General features: G+C 37.3%; 2 protein-coding genes across 3 annotated transcripts; both read left to right on the top strand.

Annotated features, from left to right (window-relative positions):
• Positions 1-277: 277 nt before the first annotated feature.
• Positions 278-10,625, top strand: LOC144006833 (SEC14-like protein 2). Its single transcript, XM_077505890.1, has 12 exons — positions 278-600; positions 1,783-1,858; positions 4,829-4,872; positions 6,892-6,954; positions 7,049-7,237; positions 7,320-7,415; positions 7,514-7,574; positions 7,666-7,749; positions 7,821-7,927; positions 9,698-9,837; positions 9,986-10,155; positions 10,281-10,625. The coding sequence occupies exons 1-12, from the start codon at positions 547-549 to the stop codon at positions 10,430-10,432; spliced, it is 1,236 nt and encodes a 411-aa protein (XP_077362016.1). The 5' UTR covers positions 278-546; the 3' UTR covers positions 10,433-10,625.
• Positions 10,626-10,773: 148 nt separating this feature from the next.
• On the top strand, positions 10,774-16,618 carry ccdc169 (coiled-coil domain containing 169). 2 transcript variants are annotated; one of them, XM_077505891.1, is made up of 8 exons: positions 10,774-11,323; positions 11,404-11,486; positions 11,568-11,678; positions 14,138-14,178; positions 14,276-14,374; positions 14,455-14,508; positions 14,615-14,688; positions 15,482-15,704. In XM_077505891.1, exons 1-8 carry the CDS (start codon positions 11,253-11,255, stop codon positions 15,645-15,647), a joined length of 699 nt encoding a protein of 232 aa, XP_077362017.1. In that variant the 5' UTR covers positions 10,774-11,252; the 3' UTR covers positions 15,648-15,704. The 2 variants fall into 2 exon arrangements, with proteins under 2 accessions (XP_077362017.1, XP_077362018.1); XM_077505892.1 differs by lacking the exon at positions 14,455-14,508 and having other exon boundaries at positions 15,482-16,618.
• The last annotated feature ends 194 nt before the right edge of the window (positions 16,619-16,812 follow it).

Genomic DNA, 16,812 nt, shown 5'->3' with positions numbered 1-16,812 from the left:
AGGCGATTCACAGTTTGTCAAGTAGTTTTATGGTTACATTTGCTCGCCAAGTGAAATTTTGTTTTCCACGGTGAGTTTGGTATAGCTTTGAACAAAGTCACCTATTTCACGTATGTTAACAATATTCGCGATTTAATCATGTGAATTATTTGAAATGTGTCATTAAACATACAAATTCCACCACAAATATAATCGTGAATTTGACAGGTGCGCCTAATCTGTATCTCTTTAAGCGCAGCTAGGTTCCGATCTAGCTAGCTAGGAGCGACTAATCCTCTTGACGTGTTTCCCACTCTTCGATGGCGTCAGGAGGAGGAGATGGACAAGAGGAGTCATGTTTACATTCTTTATTTACTCCCTTTCTTCCTCTTTCAACAAGTCACCTGCAGCCGAGTGCTCGGCAGAGGCTGCGGCCGTCGGTGAGCTTCACAGGGGCGGGCGTCCGTCCGCCTGCCTGGCTGCCTGATTAGCCGGCTTGTTTCTGTCAGCGCTTTCGGGTGATCGCCGTCATTATTACGTTCGCTGGCTTATCGTCCGCCCGCAGACATGAGCGGCAGGCTGGGAGAGCTCAACCCCAAACAGGCTGAAGCACTTCGACAGGTAAGATTTGATTTATTTGAAAGGGGACAGTCAATTTAATAAAACACAGAAATTCATGAGTAAAAAAAAAGCAAAAAAAAAAAGCCACAATTAGCCAAAAGGCTAGTTTCCATCTGTAGTCCCCTGGCCATGATGTTAGAAAAAGCAAGAAAGAGAATACAGTATTATTTTACATTGGGCTTTTATGTTATTATAATAATGAGCTGTTACATTTTTTATTGTATTTTTAAAAATAAAGAAACTGAAGCACTGCACCACGAAATATAAAAAAATATTGTACACTATATATTTAAAAATTACTATATTTTAAAGTATTTACTGTATTGTGCAATATTTCATTTGATTCCTTTTTGTTTTTGCTTAAAAAAAATTACAATATTAATTTAAAAACCGTGAAGCAACAATAATACATGTATTTTTACCCCTAAATATCAATATATTTATTTTCCTAATATTTAAAGAAATAAAAATGGGCTTAACTCAATGCATAGTCAATAAATAAATGCGACTAAGGTAAAAATATTAACATGCATTATTTATTTATTCTTTTTTTTTTTTTTACTGTAACCATATTGTTAAAACAATTCTGTTTAATGCATCACAGTTTTTACTTTGACGTTAATTATAAGCATTATGTTTACAGATGTTTTATGAAACATATCAAAGGCTAACAGGGAAAACCGTCCATTTGAAAAATTTACTTTTTTGAGAAAATGAAAAGTTTTTTGCATTAACATTTTTTTTTTTTTTGCATCAAAGAGTGATTCAAAGTCATTTGTAACACAAATTTGTGCTCAGTTTATGCAACAGCTTGTCATTGTTCCACTTTGAGGCATCCAACATAACGGTGACTGTGCAGCTTTTTTGAGGTTGATTTGAATCTGATTTGGTTCCATTTCGAATGTAGCAAATAGTCAAGTTAACATTGATGTTTTGCAGCATTTTCCCAAGGATCATTTTGTTGTTGCTACACACGGGCACATGCAAGTGTGCAAAGCAATTAGTCACCCAGTCACAAGCTTCAGCCAAGATTAAATGTGAAACTTGTTTTTTTTGTTTGTTTTGTTTTTGCCCCGAAGGCTCATGTTGATGAATAAAATTCATAGATATGGAACGAGATGTCCAGCCTGGATGTCAAATTAGTTTTTTTCCTCACATGCACACTTTTTACTCTCTTCTCAGTTCCGGGAGAGGATTCAAGATGTTCTTGCTCAACTTCCTGCCCAGCATGACCACTTTCTGCTGCGCTGGCTCAGAGGTGAGCGCTCAAAAAGTGCAGAGATTGGAGACGTCTAATGCAATACAAATGTTACATCACAAGAATATCATAGTAATAATAATGATGACACTGACCTTCATGAATAGACTTTTTCAGGCAGGTTAAGGAAATGTTATTTTATAGCCCCGAATCACAAAAAAGTGATTTTTTACTTTATTTGCAGACTTGCGAAAATTAAGCTTCAAATATCTGGACGAAATTCAGCGACACATTCAACTTTCTTTTTATCAGCAAAAAAATATATATATTTGCTTGGAAGCCAATCTAAGATTCAAAACTAAATCTGTTTCTTCTTTCTTTAGCTTTGGTCTAGCCGGGACTTGTTTTGAGTCCTGAAGCTCCTCGTTTCAAAGTCTATGAAGTAGTTTCTCAGTTCATATCTTTGTTTCATCAACTTGAAAGAAGTTGCTAGTAATAAAGCTTTATGAAATGGAGATAACCTATAGTAAAGGTCATTTACATGTTTTGTCATGACATTGTATGTCATGGACATGGTACACTTTAGGTACATTTTCACAATCCAACACGTGCCAAAGTAATAATTATCAAAATATTACACAAAACAAACACATATAAGACAAAAGTCTACTTATGTTGTGGGAAATGTTTTCAAAAGTACACCACTATTAGAAAAAAAATCTATATATTTGACGAACATCACCCCATATTACAAGTGAATATTACAAATATTTGACAGAAATGATCAATTGTTAGGGAAAAAAAGACAGATATTACAAAAATACTGACAAAATATTAGAAAATAATACAATATATTAGACACAAAAAAAAATCACGTAAAAATATACATGTATTAGATAAATGCTCCAATATTCAACCAAAACAGGCAAAGGCCAGGAAAGAAAATGAAATACTTGGGTAAAAATATCAGAATAATAGCTGTATAACATAAAAAAAAAAAATAAAAATAAAAAAAAAAAAAGAGGGGAAAAAAATGTAGTAGGAAAATCTAAATCTAAATCAGTAAGAACTGAAAAATATTATGGAAAAATACAAGTCTTAGGGAAAAAATGTAAGTAATAATAGGTGAAAAATACAAACAAAATATGTAAAAATAAAGAATTAAAGACATTAATAAAGGAATTACCATGACAAAAATACGCTGGAAGAAAATGGCAAACATACATGATTATCTGGAAAAAATAGACAAAAATAAAAACAAATATTAGGATTAAAGTACAAAAGTGTTGGATGAAAATGTTTGATTAAAAAATATAACGTATTTGTTGAAAATATACATCCTATTAGAAAAAGCAATTAGTGAGTATAGTAAAATAAAATACAAATACAAAACTATGTCATAGTGGCAACAGCTGAGTTGAGTTGGAGTTCTTGTTGAGATTAGTGGTGGTGCACGGAGGCCCACCTTCAGGACTCGGCGTGCTTCAGGCTAATCCGCAGCTAATCGCATTAAAAGGCACACTCTGATAACAGAAGGGGCAGACGCAGTGTTGCCCCGCTTGATGACACTTGACGAGAAGCTTCCAGAACAAATCTCACATGCACTCCCAATGATTGGGAGTTGAGTATTACAAGTCACACGTGTATTGAACAAAACTACATCCAACTAGCTTAACTGCTAACACACAATGTAAAACGCTATTGACAGGCTAATGAAACTAGCGTCAATTTTGTGCTGTATTACCGCTTTAAGCAACAGATGGTTGAACACAAACAATGCGGCAACAAATGGAAGTAGACCAAGGTTATTATAATAGTTCAGGAGTTTTCATTTTAGGTTAATGAAAGTCTTTTTAATTTGTCGTTCTTTTTACAAGAGTATAACTCAGATATATTGTACTCAATAAATAACCATTAATACTGCAGCTTACTGAGTTTAGTAGCCGTGACTATCTTCTTTGTACGTACATAAGCGTGTTATACTGCACCCTACTGGCCGAGGCGCACATGCCAGAAGGAGTCACACAGTGAAGGCATGCATTATTGTTTTGTTTTGTTTTGTTTTATAAAGTACTAGAGAGGAGTTTAACTTTTAACCTGTAAATCACCGCCTATTTGCTGTTAAATGAATACCTCCTAGACATGAAAGTGTTTCACTAACTTAAAAGGAGCGCATGTGACTTTCACATGCAACTTTCAAAACCATCACTTCCTTAAATATACTTTTTTTTTTCTTTGTGTTTGTGCATTTTTTTAACCATCATGGCAATTTTGTAATATTTATTTTATGTAGAATTTTTTTTTCTAAATAATTGTTCTATAAAATCTACAAATCTATTTTTTCTTGTTTAACATATTTCTTAATATGCAGACATTTTAAAAATTATTTTCCTTTCGTAAGTTTCATAATATGAAATCTATTGTAATATAAAAACACTGTCTACCAATTTCACATTATTTTTTCTGACTTTATTTTTGCTTGATTTCCATATTTTCCTTAAAAGCCGTAAAATTATGTTTTCCTATTTATTTTACAATCATTATTTTAGTGGCTTATATACTTTTTGATTAAGGTTTGTTTTTCTTTTTGAATTAAAAAAAAAAAAACTTACATTTTTCTGTACTTTTTTTGATTGTCAATGATAAATTGGTTACTATAGATACTCAGTTCTATGGTTACCTAAACTTATTATTATTTTTTTGTATATGGTAGTTTCCTTGGCTGACATAGTATAATTAGAAATACGTTATTTTTTTGTTATGCCTTGAAATAGAGAACATGAGCTGGGTTAAAAGCTTTGAGATTCAGCCCTAAACCTTTCGGTAATATGTATGTATATAGTATATACATGTACATATAGTATTGTATGTGTATATTTACCTGTATATGTTTGTTGATATATTTTATGTGTGTTTATGTATTTTACTTGACCTTGTGGTAATAAATTTCAGTACAATTCTTTATTTAAAATATTTTTTATTGGCAATTGACAGAGTAATCTTTTTTTTTTTTTTCTTTTGTCTTATTAGCCAGAAATTTCAACGTGCAGAAGTCGGAGGCCATGTTGCGAAAGGTAACCCCCGCTGCTCCATGCCGCCATTTTATTTCCCCATGCACTTTTGTGATACCATTGCAATGAAAATGCTAATAAGATAAGATAAAGGAATAAAATTCCACATGTTCACGCTAAGGCTACCTATTAGCGTCGTGCAATGAAAGTGAATCATCAGGCTCAAGAACATGCTGTCATTATGTTCTAATCAGTTGCACTATCAAGGGTGTGAGGTGTGGCATGTTGTTGTGGGGTGGGGGGGTGGGGGGGCATTGCTCACGTGTGTGCTGTGAGTTTACATGTGTGCACCGATAACGCAACGTCTCCACTTCCTGTTGCCTGGGCAGTTTTTCCTATCGTATGCATAACCTTAAAGTTATGCAACACTGACAAGCCAGCCACTTTATTAGGCACATCATCCTATTGTGGAGCTGTTCTTAATGTTTTCATGTCAAAATAGTCGAAACTGCTGCAATGCAACGGTAGTAGTAATAATATTTGTCCACTTTGTTGCAAGGAACGGTGTACCTATTGAAGTGTCCTGTGCAGTGTTATTATAGTTTTGGAATTTTTCGTTTTAGTTAGTTTTTATTACATTTTGTTTTGTTTTTTAAATTGAGTTAATTTAGCTTTAGTTTCAGTATTAGGTTGTTGTTTTTTTGCCCCCAAAAAAAAGTGTAATACTTGTGCGCAGTATTTAAAAAAAACAGAAAAACATGTGAGCGATGTCTTCTTTTTTATTGGTTGTTGCTCGATGCTGTCACTTCTGTGTGACACACTTTCAATCATCATTATTCTAGTTAATATCAAAATAAATCTACTTAAAATCATATTTAAAATCATCCCCGAAAGGCTCATGCATTATCCAAAACACATCTATAGCAATCTGTAACTATTTCTACATTTAATAGCCAACATCTCTGGTGAGTTTGATGTATTTTAGCCATTTAAAAAATATATATATTTTTGTCATGTTATTAGCAGGGTTATTATAGTTTTGGAATTTTTCATTTTAGTTTTGATTTCGTTTTGATTTTTTTAAATTGAGTTAGTTTTAGTTCGTTTTCAGGGTGGTCCTGTTAGTTTTTATTAGTTTTAGTTATTTAAAAAATGCTTCGTTTTAGTTTAGTTTTAATTAGTTTCAGTATTAGTTTTAATTTTTTTTTTTTTTTTTCCCTTGTATGTCCTTTTCTATTGGCTGCTGCTAGATGACGTCACTTCTGTGTGACACACTTTCAAATGTCTGTATTCCATTTAATACCAAAATAAATCTACCATATTTTCACGACTATAAGGTGCACCGCATTATAAGGCGCACCTTCAATGAATGACATATTTTAAATATTTTAAAGACAATAAAAATTCTTCAGACGAAACATAAATTATAACAATGAAGACTCACTAGGAATGTAATGGGGTCAAAAGTAAAACGCTCGTCTTTAAAACCTGTAGAATTAAAATAGTTTCTTTATAATGCATCAAGAATGTAAGATTTTTTTTCAATGATGTATTGTGTTTTTAGGAATGCGCACTATCACGCAGGCATATAAAGGTATTTTGTTCTAGTAGGGTTGCCGTAGTTAGTGATCCAAGAGGGCGGGATCTTCTGCGCATGCGTGTCACCGATCGCGCAGGGTCACCGATAGCATCTTGACAGCGAGACCTGTTGCGGCTCAATATTGATCCATATATAAGGCGCATGGTCAGCTTTTGAAAAAATTGAAGGCTTTTAGGTGCACCTTTTGGTCGTGAAAATGCGGTACTTAAAATCACATTTGAAATCATCCCCAAAGGCTCTTGCATTAAATTAATTACCAAACGAAGGACATTTTTTGCTATAATTATAGTTAGTTTTAGTTAGTTTTGTAATCATAAAATGTAGTTTCAGTTAGCTTTTCGTTTTTCAAAAAATATTTTTGTTTTTATTCCGTTAATGAAATTGTTTTTTTTATTTTATTTTTTTCGTTAGTATTAGTTAACTAAAATAACCTTGCTCTTGTGGATGTGTCATAAAAGCGGCTGTATGTGTTTTTCTTCCAGCATGTGGAGTTCAGGAAGCAAATGAAGGTGGACACCATCATCAGTGACTGGCGGCCACCTGAGGTGATCAACACCAGTAAAAACTTAACGGCAATTGTGACAACAACAAACAAAGTGACAAGAACGGAATCAGACCAAAGTGACCAAACTGTGTTAGGTGATCGAGAAGTACCTTTCGGGCGGCATGTGCGGCTACGACCGCGACGGTAGCCCGGTGTGGTACGACGTGATCGGTCCCGTGGACCCCAAAGGCCTCTTCCTGTCCGCCTCCAAGCAGGACTTCGTCCGCTCCAAGATCCGAGACTGCGAGATGCTGCAGCGGGAGTGCGCCGAACAGTCGCAGAAGGCGAGCGTCGCGTCGTGGGGAAGGTGGGTGGCTAATGCTAACGGCTAACGCCACGCGTGCTTGTGTGTGTGTTGCGGTCCAGCTGGGCAAGAATGTGGAGGCCATCACCATGATCTATGACGTGGAGGGCCTGGGACTCAAACACCTGTGGAAGCCTGCCATTGATACTTACGGCGAGGTCATGCTCTCACATATTCGCACTCTCGCACATCGCCACCCTCGTGAGGTCTGGGGGCGGTCCCACAAGTGCTGTGCTGTTTGTTGTGCTGTCTTCAGATCCTGCAGATGTTTGAGGACAACTACCCAGAAGGCCTCAAGAAGCTGTTTGTCATAAAAGGTACATCAGGACAAGGAGTCGTCGTTTACGTTAGCTTTCTTTCCACAACCGCTAATCATTCCGGAACGTGATACTACTAAACCTCCCGCAGCGCCTAAACTCTTCCCTGTGGCCTACAACCTCATCAAGCACCTCCTGAGTGAGATCACGCGGCAGAAGATCTTCATCCTCGGCGGTGAGTCGCACGCACGCACGCGGCCGGTGGATTCGGACCGCACCTGACAGGGCGCGTGTTGGGTTCCGCAGCCGACTGGCAGGAAGTGCTACTCAGGCACATCGAGCCTGAGCAGTTGCCCGGCATTTACGGCGGGAAAATGACGGATCCCGACGGAGACCCTCGCTGTCGGACCAGGGTGAGTTTGGATCGTTAGTTGAGCGCAATCAGCTTGCTTGATGTAGATCAATGCTTTTTTTTTTTTTTTAAATCAGCCTGACATTAAAGGAATACTTCACATATTTAGCCCATTATAGCACTAAAAAGTTAATATTTTGTCCATAATTAGAGCCCAGGTAACCAATCACAGCTCACCTGTTTTCTAGGTTTGGTCATGTGACATGTGGTTACCTGAGCCCTTGTGATGTCATTTTCAGTCGACAGCAAGTTGCAAAATGTGTTTTTAAAGGTACTAATTGTACATGAAAAATAATGACAATATCAAATTTATTATAGGCAAAATATTCATGTTTGACTGCCAAAAATGGCTAAATAAGTAAAGTATCCCTTTAAGTTTGCATTGCTAGCACATAATGCCAAATGCCATTGAGTGGCTAACGAAACTAGCACCAATGTTTCAGTACTTTTTAAAAAGATTTCCATAGCAACACATACAGACAGTGTACAACTCACAAGTATGTATGCTTTATTTTGTGCAGAAACGACAAAATGGACCCCACATACTGTACTCACTGTTGGCCCTTTAAATTATTTGTTTAATTTTTTTTTTTAATTCAGTTACTTTGATAAATAATTGATGATAATAATAATAATAATATAGTATATTTATTAATAATATTATTAATTAATAATATTATTTTTGTGGAGTATTTTGGGAGCTGTAAGTGATCCTTTCATTTCAATAACGTGATCATGGAAGGAATTAAACTTGTAAGTCAAGACACCACTGTAGTTTTTAACAGAAAGCTCACAGTTAGCTGTAAAACGATGGCACAAGCGATCATTTTGTAAGAACAGAATGGATCTTCCCGTTTTTTGTGGACACATGGGAGGAAATTGCAGCACAAAAAAACACCAGAAAAATAAGCAATTTGCAGCCGCTTCCTGGCGTAGACGCTACAGCGCTGTAGAAACTCGCTAAAGTTAGCAACATAGCATCTTAGAGGGGCTATTAGCTTGCTTGTGGTGGGGACGTTATCATCATCGTCATCATCCTCATTTGTTCATGTTGCCACTCTCTTACTGTCTCTAGATTATTAATTGGGCCCAGGACAAGTGAGGCATGGACGGAAGTCACCCAATTGAAAGGCTAACACTTTTTCTTGCTTTCTTTTGTAAGCTAGCAAGATGGATTGTTACTATGTGACGTCAACATACATTAGTAGTCCCGTTTTGAGAATAAATGCTCCTTTTGAAAGCCGCTTTCACATCACCAATGGTCTTTTTTTTTTTACAACAATAAAACGGGCTTTATCCATTATTTTTTCCCCTTTTACATTATTGACAACTGATATGATAAAACATAGCATCAAGAAAATTGTATTTATATTGCTGAAAAAGAAGTGTCTTTTTTTTTAAACGTAAATGTAGAGATATAAACAAAGATTTACTTGTATCTGGGTCAAAAAATTTTAGTTAGGGTGATTAAAACAAGTAAAACAATTCTCATGTTTTACACATGTTTTAAAAATAAAATAGATAATGAATTTCACTTAAGTCTTGTTAAAATTTGTGCATAATCTGCACTGTTTACATCGCCCTTGATAAAACACCGTCATGTTTTTGTGGAATACTTAACAATTTTGTGTAAAACATGCCAGCAAACATGCATGCAAATGGTGATTTTCTTCATGTGAGTAAACCTTTCTCTTGATCCTTGTTGACATATACAAAAAAATAAAATAAAATTCTCCCTAATATTAATGATTTTTAGCTTTGTCTCCCGCAGATCAACCTCGTGGGTCCGGTTCCTCCCTCCTACTACGTGCGGGATCACGTATCGGTGGAATACGATCAGTGTTTGCTCGTCAATCGAGGGTCCACACGACAACTGGATTATGAGATTCTTTTTCCGGGATGCGTCCTCAGGTCGGATGTTTTTGTTTGTAATCGTGATGGGTTTTTATTTTTTTATTATTATTTTTTTTTAAATAAAAACCACACATTGAATTATTTTTTATTTTTTAGTTGTATCTGGATATGTATTTTTCAATTTGTTTTGTGTTTCTCACGTCAGGTGGCAGTTCTCCAGCCAGGGCGCCGACATCGGCTTCGGCGTCTTCCTGAAGCCCAAAATGGGCGAGCGGAAAAAAGCGGCCGAGATGCAGGCGGTGGTGCCGAGTCAGCGCTACAACGCTCACCTGGTGCCCGAAGACGGCTCGCTGACGTGCGAGCGTCCCGGCATCTGTGAGTAGTCCCTCTCTCTCTCTTGGAACTTTTTTTTTATTTTCTTGTTGTTGCTAAATACATTTATGAACATGACAGCCCAACAACAAACAATATCGTAAATATCGCGTAAATGTTTTGCACAGACGTGCTGCGATTCGACAACACGTACAGCGTCTTCCAGGCCAAGCGGATCAGCTTCACCGTCGAGGTTTTGCTGCCAGACCACTTGAAGGTGCAGCAAGCGGCCGCAATGTCCAATCAGAATCGAGATTCAACGAAAAGCGACCAAGCGTAGCCAAGGATGTCAAAGGCACTGGGAAAAAAAAAAAAAAAAGAGTCTGACTTGAATCCCACCAAAGAGCTGAATGTTTTCATGTTCCCGCCAGGGGAAATGCTGTTTGATCATCATTACCTCCTCCAAGGATGTTGTCATCACTACAGTAACAGTATTATAATAAATTGTAATGGTTATTACATTATAACATTCAGTTTATCTTGTTGTACTGAGTACAATAGCTTTATTGTATTATGATTATTGACTCCAATGTATTGGACTCCTGCTTCCTCCCACAGTCTCTAAATTATCCGTCAGTTTGAGTGTGAGTGGGAATAAAAACCAAGCTTCTATTTTATAAAAATGACAATTATAAACTTGTCACTTGATCCTCAACAGGTTGTTTTTGTTTTTCAAGTTATTATCTTACTTTTAAGGTTATTTATATTGCACCAAATAAGATATATTGAGATGAAATTATACTAAAGAAAAAATATAAAATTGAAACACTTTGATGTGAAATATTTGCCTCAATTTTTTTCATGCCTCTATTTGGTTACGTCTCCGATGTTTACAGGGGGAATTATCTCTTTTTAACTATCAAAAAAGTTTGTTAAACTGGTAGCAACAAAAAAATGTCTGCCTAATAATTTTGGAAACGTTCTAAATAATCTTGTGACTTTATTCACTCGTTGGCGCTTGCGCGCGAATATCAGTCGCCTGTATAAGACGGCATCGCCCCCTCGTGGTAAACCTGCGCCACACAGCCACCGGAAGCACCCGTTTCCGTGGAAACCAGGTGGTACACACTTTCACTTCCATCCCTCTGGCGACTTAAAAAATGAGCAAAGATTATTGTAAATATGACCTGGCGCGCCTGCGCACCGAACTGGAGCAAGAACGAGAAATCAAGTGAGTTTTTAAAAAATGTTTCCCACTTGTGTTTGTTGTGGTGAACGCTCTTTTTTTTGTTCATATGTTTTGTTTTACAGAGACATGCTGGAGGAGTCAGTACGGGACCTGAGGTGCACCATGCGGGAACTTCAGGATAAACTTAACGGCGTTGACGGGGAAGGTAAATTTAGGGAAAATAATCTCGGGGTCAACTGTGTCCATTGGTGACGCCAATTTGCGTGTTTGCGTTTTTTTGGACCAGACAACGAGTGGAAAACAAGATATGAAACTCAGACTGAACTCAACGTAAAGCTGCAAAGGCAACTCGCTCTCGTCCACGAGAAACTGGAAGACCTGCGTGGGAACCCAGTGGGTGAGGTGACACGGTCTACTAATGAGAATATATATGCTGCATTCGAGGATGGTCGGAAGTGGGACTTTTCCGAGTTCAAACCAGGAACTGTGGACGGGAACGCCCCCTTGAACTCGGAAATCCCACTTGCGAAGTCGGGAAAAAAAATGACCTTTTTTTTTTATTATTATTATTTATTTATTTTTTTTAAATCACTCACTCACACAAAAGCTTACTTCATGTAAGCCACATGGGGTCTCCCAGGCGGAGGAGCGAACCCGCGCCAGCCGGTGTGCGTACCATATGTGTTCGGCCTGCCAGATCCATTCGGGGGCCTTCGCGTCTGGTCGGCGCTTGCCGATGACGTCAGTACAGCAAGCGAGCAGTGTCAAATGTGTTCAAGTTGGTTTGGTTTCCTAATTTAGCTCACGTATCACAATACATCACAAAACAAAAACAGTCGTAATGATTATAGGAACACATTAGCACGTCAACTGACAATATTTCGTCCCATCGCAGTTTTACTTTTTTGCATTTATGTGCTATTTTACCTCCATTTTTATATTTATTTTATCTAACGTATTTTTTCAATCTATTTCATTACTTAGTCAATCTTAAAGTATCCTGCTTTTATACTTACGTTTATTTACGTTTTTGCAATCTCAGCCCATACATTTTGTTATTTAAATTACATCTTTAATATTTTCTTGCCAATGTCTCCTCAGAGGTGACACTGTACTGTGAGTTGCGGAGGGTCGTGCGTATTGCAGAAAATAATTACCATGATGATGATAATGAAATGATGCAATTATTGCCTGAGATGTGACATTTCCTCACCAATATGTTCTGTACTCAGCCTCAGGTGATTAGGTAACTACGAATTTACTTGTAACCTGCATGTGTGTGCATGTGTGTCTCATGGACTATTGATATAAATATGAATCAAAGGTAATGGCCTACTACCGTAAATTCGAAACTCCTAAGTTAACTTAATCAACTACAGTAGCACATTTTACTTTTTCTTTAAAGATGTAAAATGCATTAACGAATCAATGAATGACACATGAATGAAGGAATGCACAACTTTTCTTTATATGTTCAGTATTTTTTTCCTTCCACAAAACAACAACAACAAACAAGTCTGAAAGGGTTTCACGGCAAACCTTTAATCCTAGACAAGGGAAGACCAGAGATCAATACATTAGAATAGCCACGGTGAGATGCAATTGATTGATGATGATTGATTAATGATTAATGACGCGTTACGAATCCTTGCCTTTTGGGTCGCCGAACAGTTTGATCCAGTAGTGCGGCTGTGATAAGTCCCATTAGATAAATAATAATAAATTTCTTCGTAAAAAGCGTCCATGTTTTCCTCCAACGACTGTAAAGTTGCCTCACCAATCACAATCGTCGACATCTCAGCCAATCCTGTAGCGTAAAACGTCTTAGCCAATCCTGTAGCGTAACGTCATCTGTAGGCGAAGGACCCCGAATGGATCTGGTAGGCCGAACCGAAGGCAAGTGACGGTTAAAAAAAAAAAAAAAAAAAAAAAAGGGCCCGACTTCACCGAGGTACTATACGTGACGTCACTCTACAATGGCGACCACAGACCGTGAATGACAAAACACAATTTACTCGAGTATAAAACTAGATAGCTTTCTTCATTCATAAATATTTACGACATAACTAAATGTAACACAACGTACGTGACAGTATGTCGCTATATCTCCCTGTATGAAATTTTACGGTGAACTACTGAAATGTATGGAATGATTATGAAATAAGATTAAAAACACTATATGAAGCAAAATTGCGAGAAGGCAAGTTTGCTGGAGGTCAAAATAAGTTTTGAGGACCAAAATAAAAAAAAACAAATTATCACTATACGCCATTTTGGTTGTTTACTTTCGCCTCAAACGCTTTCACGTCGGAACTGAGGAAAAAAACAACTCGGATATTTCCGACTTCCGACCATCCTCGAATGCAGCAATAGTATCTATGGCAACGTCCCCGCCATATTGGATGTGGCAACGTGCAGCGATAGCTACCCCATTTATTTCCCAACAAACAGTTTTATGTACTGTACACACAATGACGGATTTGTTGTGATTACAGTGACTTTTGATTGAATTTGGCCATTACCAAAATCATTTTGGGATTACAATTTGACTTTGTGGCTAATCATATGAAATATAACAGTTAATGTTTTACACAAAAAAGCTGTAATTGAATAGACGTCACAAGATGGCGGCAAAGCACTTAAAATCTGTTCAAACTTGTGTTCCTTTTATTTAGAAAGCCCACATACCCTCTGATTTACATTTTCAGGTCTTTGCACTTGAACGATAACTGTCAAACTATTTCAACTTTTTTATTTTTTTAACTCCCATTTGGATCTCGTTAGCTGCTGTACCTAATGAAATGACTTGTGAGCTTTTTCTGTGTGTAACAATTTGTGTTGTTTTTTCCCATGCAGATCGACTGGCTTCCATCCGATCATACGATGACATGCCACCCGTGAGTGTTGAATTAACCTCTATGCCGCCAGCGGAGAGCGGCACAATAACAGAATCGAAAAAGTCCTTTGACGTTAGCCGCCATTTGGTCTGCTCAGGAGTCGCTGCGGCATCGCCTCAAACTGCTCACCGACGAGAAGTCCGGCCTGCAGAGTCAACTGTCCGACTGTCGTGTTGGAATTGAACAGGAGTCAAAGGTCAGTTGAACTGCGCCTACTGCATTCCATGCGCCTGCGCTATACAAACTTTCCTTTTTTTGGTGGTGGGGAACAATCAGGCATTCCATAAAACCAACGACGAGAGGCGAGCGTACCTCTCAGAAATCGCCACGGTGAGAGTCCTCCTAATTAGTGTATGTTGCATGACAACAAAGATACTACGCTTCCCGGCACCACCACCTTATTCGGCTGTTGTCGAATCAAGATGTTCTTCTGCAGTTGTCCTCCACCGTGGACGCCCAGAGGCGGCAGTGCTCCATGCAGCCACAGAGGGCAACAGAGGGCAAACTGAGGTATAACACGAACTGAATCATTTGAACTATTCAAAATTTTTTTTTGTTTTTTTTAATATTTAGTTGATGTAACTTGGGTTCATGATTGTGTGCATGAAGCATGGTGTTGATACTTTGTAATCATCTGTCTTTTCACTGCTTTGTCGCCATCCTGTGGCATTTTTATGTAATTACAAAACCAGTCAGTTGGGCAGATGGTGTTAGCAATGACTTGCAGATTTTTGGTCCTTAGTCTATTTTATCTGTCGGGACATCTTTTTTTAAATCATTTTTTTTTAGCGGCTTCTGTACTGTACTTCGGAAATGTTCTTCATTTTTCACAAATATAACAGTTGTTTTGTTTTGTTTTCCCCCCACCAAATTACTTCATAACAAGTCCTCTGTGTGAATTTTTTTTTTCTTCCTGAAAAACTCACCTGTTCTCTGTTTTTGTGTTCAGGTAATTTATTGTGTAATATAAAAGCTTTTATTTGATGCTATCTTGTTGCACCCTGGTGCCTTCAAACTATGAGGAGGGGCTTCTTGTAGTTGCTTGGCTGCCATCTTGTGGCATCTATAGGCAATTGTAAACCTTTTTTTGGAAAAAAAAAAATGTGTGCATGTTGTGGCGCAATTCAATTTGAGAAATTGGCTGGCAGTGAATGAGTTAAAGGAAGAACTTACCAAAATGTTGATTTTGAGCAAAATTCGGCAAGGTGACAGACCTGTTCCAATTTTGAAATAATTGCATCCATTTTGAATGTAATGTAAACAACGATGTTAGTTGACGTGTCTTTCTGTCGTGCGCGCGCAGAGCAAAGCAGCCAAGCAGGAAGTCTGAGGCCGACGCCAAGAAGGGAAAAGCTGGAGAGCGTGACGTTGGAGGAGGAGGAGGAGGAGGAGGAGGTGAGAAAGGAGAAGTGAAGAAATCCCACCTTGGACGCAGGTTGCCCACCCTCAAGCATCACGTGAAACATTGACTATCACGCAACATGTCGTCTTCTTCAGGAACCAGCACGCTTTTACCAAAAAAATAAAAAATAAAAAAAATAAATAAAAATCAATCTCCCACATGCGTGTTACGTGAGTGAAACCGCTTCCAACGCACAACCCACATGTCAGCACACGTCGGCGTAAGATACTTTTTGTCAAAAATGAGCATTTGTCTTTTTTTCCACTCAATACTACAATTGCGATTTACTATGAGATTATTTTTTCAAGATCCTTTCCTCATGTTTTTTTTTTTTTGAAGGACTCTGTATTAGAATAAACAGTATCAAAGTTATTATGCATAAATGTTTTGAGCAGGAAATGCAGTCATACAGACATACGCTGGAAGGAATATATTTTCTTGCAGAGGATAAAGAATATATGCCAGTTGAGTATTTTTGTGTTCAAATACACATTGCTTAATTTGTTCTCAATGTCATCATGTAGATGCTATTTATTAGCCTCACAATTAGGGATGTAATGATATCCAAACATCACGATACGATATGATATGAAGGTCACGATATGATAATTATCATTATATTGTGGGGAGGTTGGCGATACAAAAAACACAATATTGTTAAAAAAATAAAATAAAAAAATACTAAAAAAATACACACCATATTGTAATTTTGTACAATACAGCAATGAAAAATATAATGTTATATATTGAGGCACTTCCTTGCTATGTTGCAAGCACACATTGAGTTCCTCCACATATTGACTCACTTCACATGAATATTACGTTCCTCTTCATGTGTCTGTTAACGTGGATTTTAAGCATATAAGGGTCAAAACATGCCTTGTGAAAATTACACTGCACGAAAGAAAAGCTACCAGAGGGTGCCACAATTGCACAAATGGAAATCAACCCGACTTTTTTTTTTTTTTTTAACAGATGTGCTGCTTTTAATATCGTGAAGTGACAACGATATGTTGTGGCAGTTTTAATATCACGACATCACGATGTTGCCGTTATCGTTACATCCCTACTCGCTATGGTATTTTGCTTTGTGTTTTAGCATTAAGCTAGCAGATGTTCAAAGTTACGGGGCTATTTTCGTATTATTCTCTTCTATGTTTAGATAGTTAACGCCAACTGGGAATTAAGGCCAATAAACAGCGTCAAGTGTCTTTTTTTTTTAAGGCCATCAG

This window comes from Festucalex cinctus, chromosome 18, assembly GCF_051991245.1.
Source record: "Festucalex cinctus isolate MCC-2025b chromosome 18, RoL_Fcin_1.0, whole genome shotgun sequence".
Lineage (NCBI taxonomy): Eukaryota > Metazoa > Chordata > Actinopteri > Syngnathiformes > Syngnathidae > Festucalex > Festucalex cinctus.
Note: the sequence above shows the minus strand (reverse complement) of the source record. Positions and strands in the feature narration are given on the sequence as shown.

What these genes read in the sequence shown, in the direction of transcription:
- LOC144006833 (XM_077505890.1), top strand. Translation starts at nt 547, where the DNA reads ATGAGCGGCAGGCTGGGAGAGCTCAACCCCAAACAGGCTGAAGCACTT. An exon ending in CCATTGATACTTACGGCGAG is followed by an intron (nt 7,416 to 7,513) that starts GTCATGCTCTCA and finishes TGCTGTCTTCAG; the next exon opens with ATCCTGCAGATGTTTGAGGA. An exon ending in GTGCGAGCGTCCCGGCATCT is followed by an intron (nt 10,156 to 10,280) that starts GTGAGTAGTCCC and finishes TGTTTTGCACAG; the next exon opens with ACGTGCTGCGATTCGACAAC.
- ccdc169 (XM_077505891.1), top strand. Translation starts at nt 11,253, where the DNA reads ATGAGCAAAGATTATTGTAAATATGACCTGGCGCGCCTGCGCACCGAA. An exon ending in TAACGGCGTTGACGGGGAAG is followed by an intron (nt 11,487 to 11,567) that starts GTAAATTTAGGG and finishes TTTTTGGACCAG; the next exon opens with ACAACGAGTGGAAAACAAGA. An exon ending in ACCTCTCAGAAATCGCCACG is followed by an intron (nt 14,509 to 14,614) that starts GTGAGAGTCCTC and finishes GTTCTTCTGCAG; the next exon opens with TTGTCCTCCACCGTGGACGC.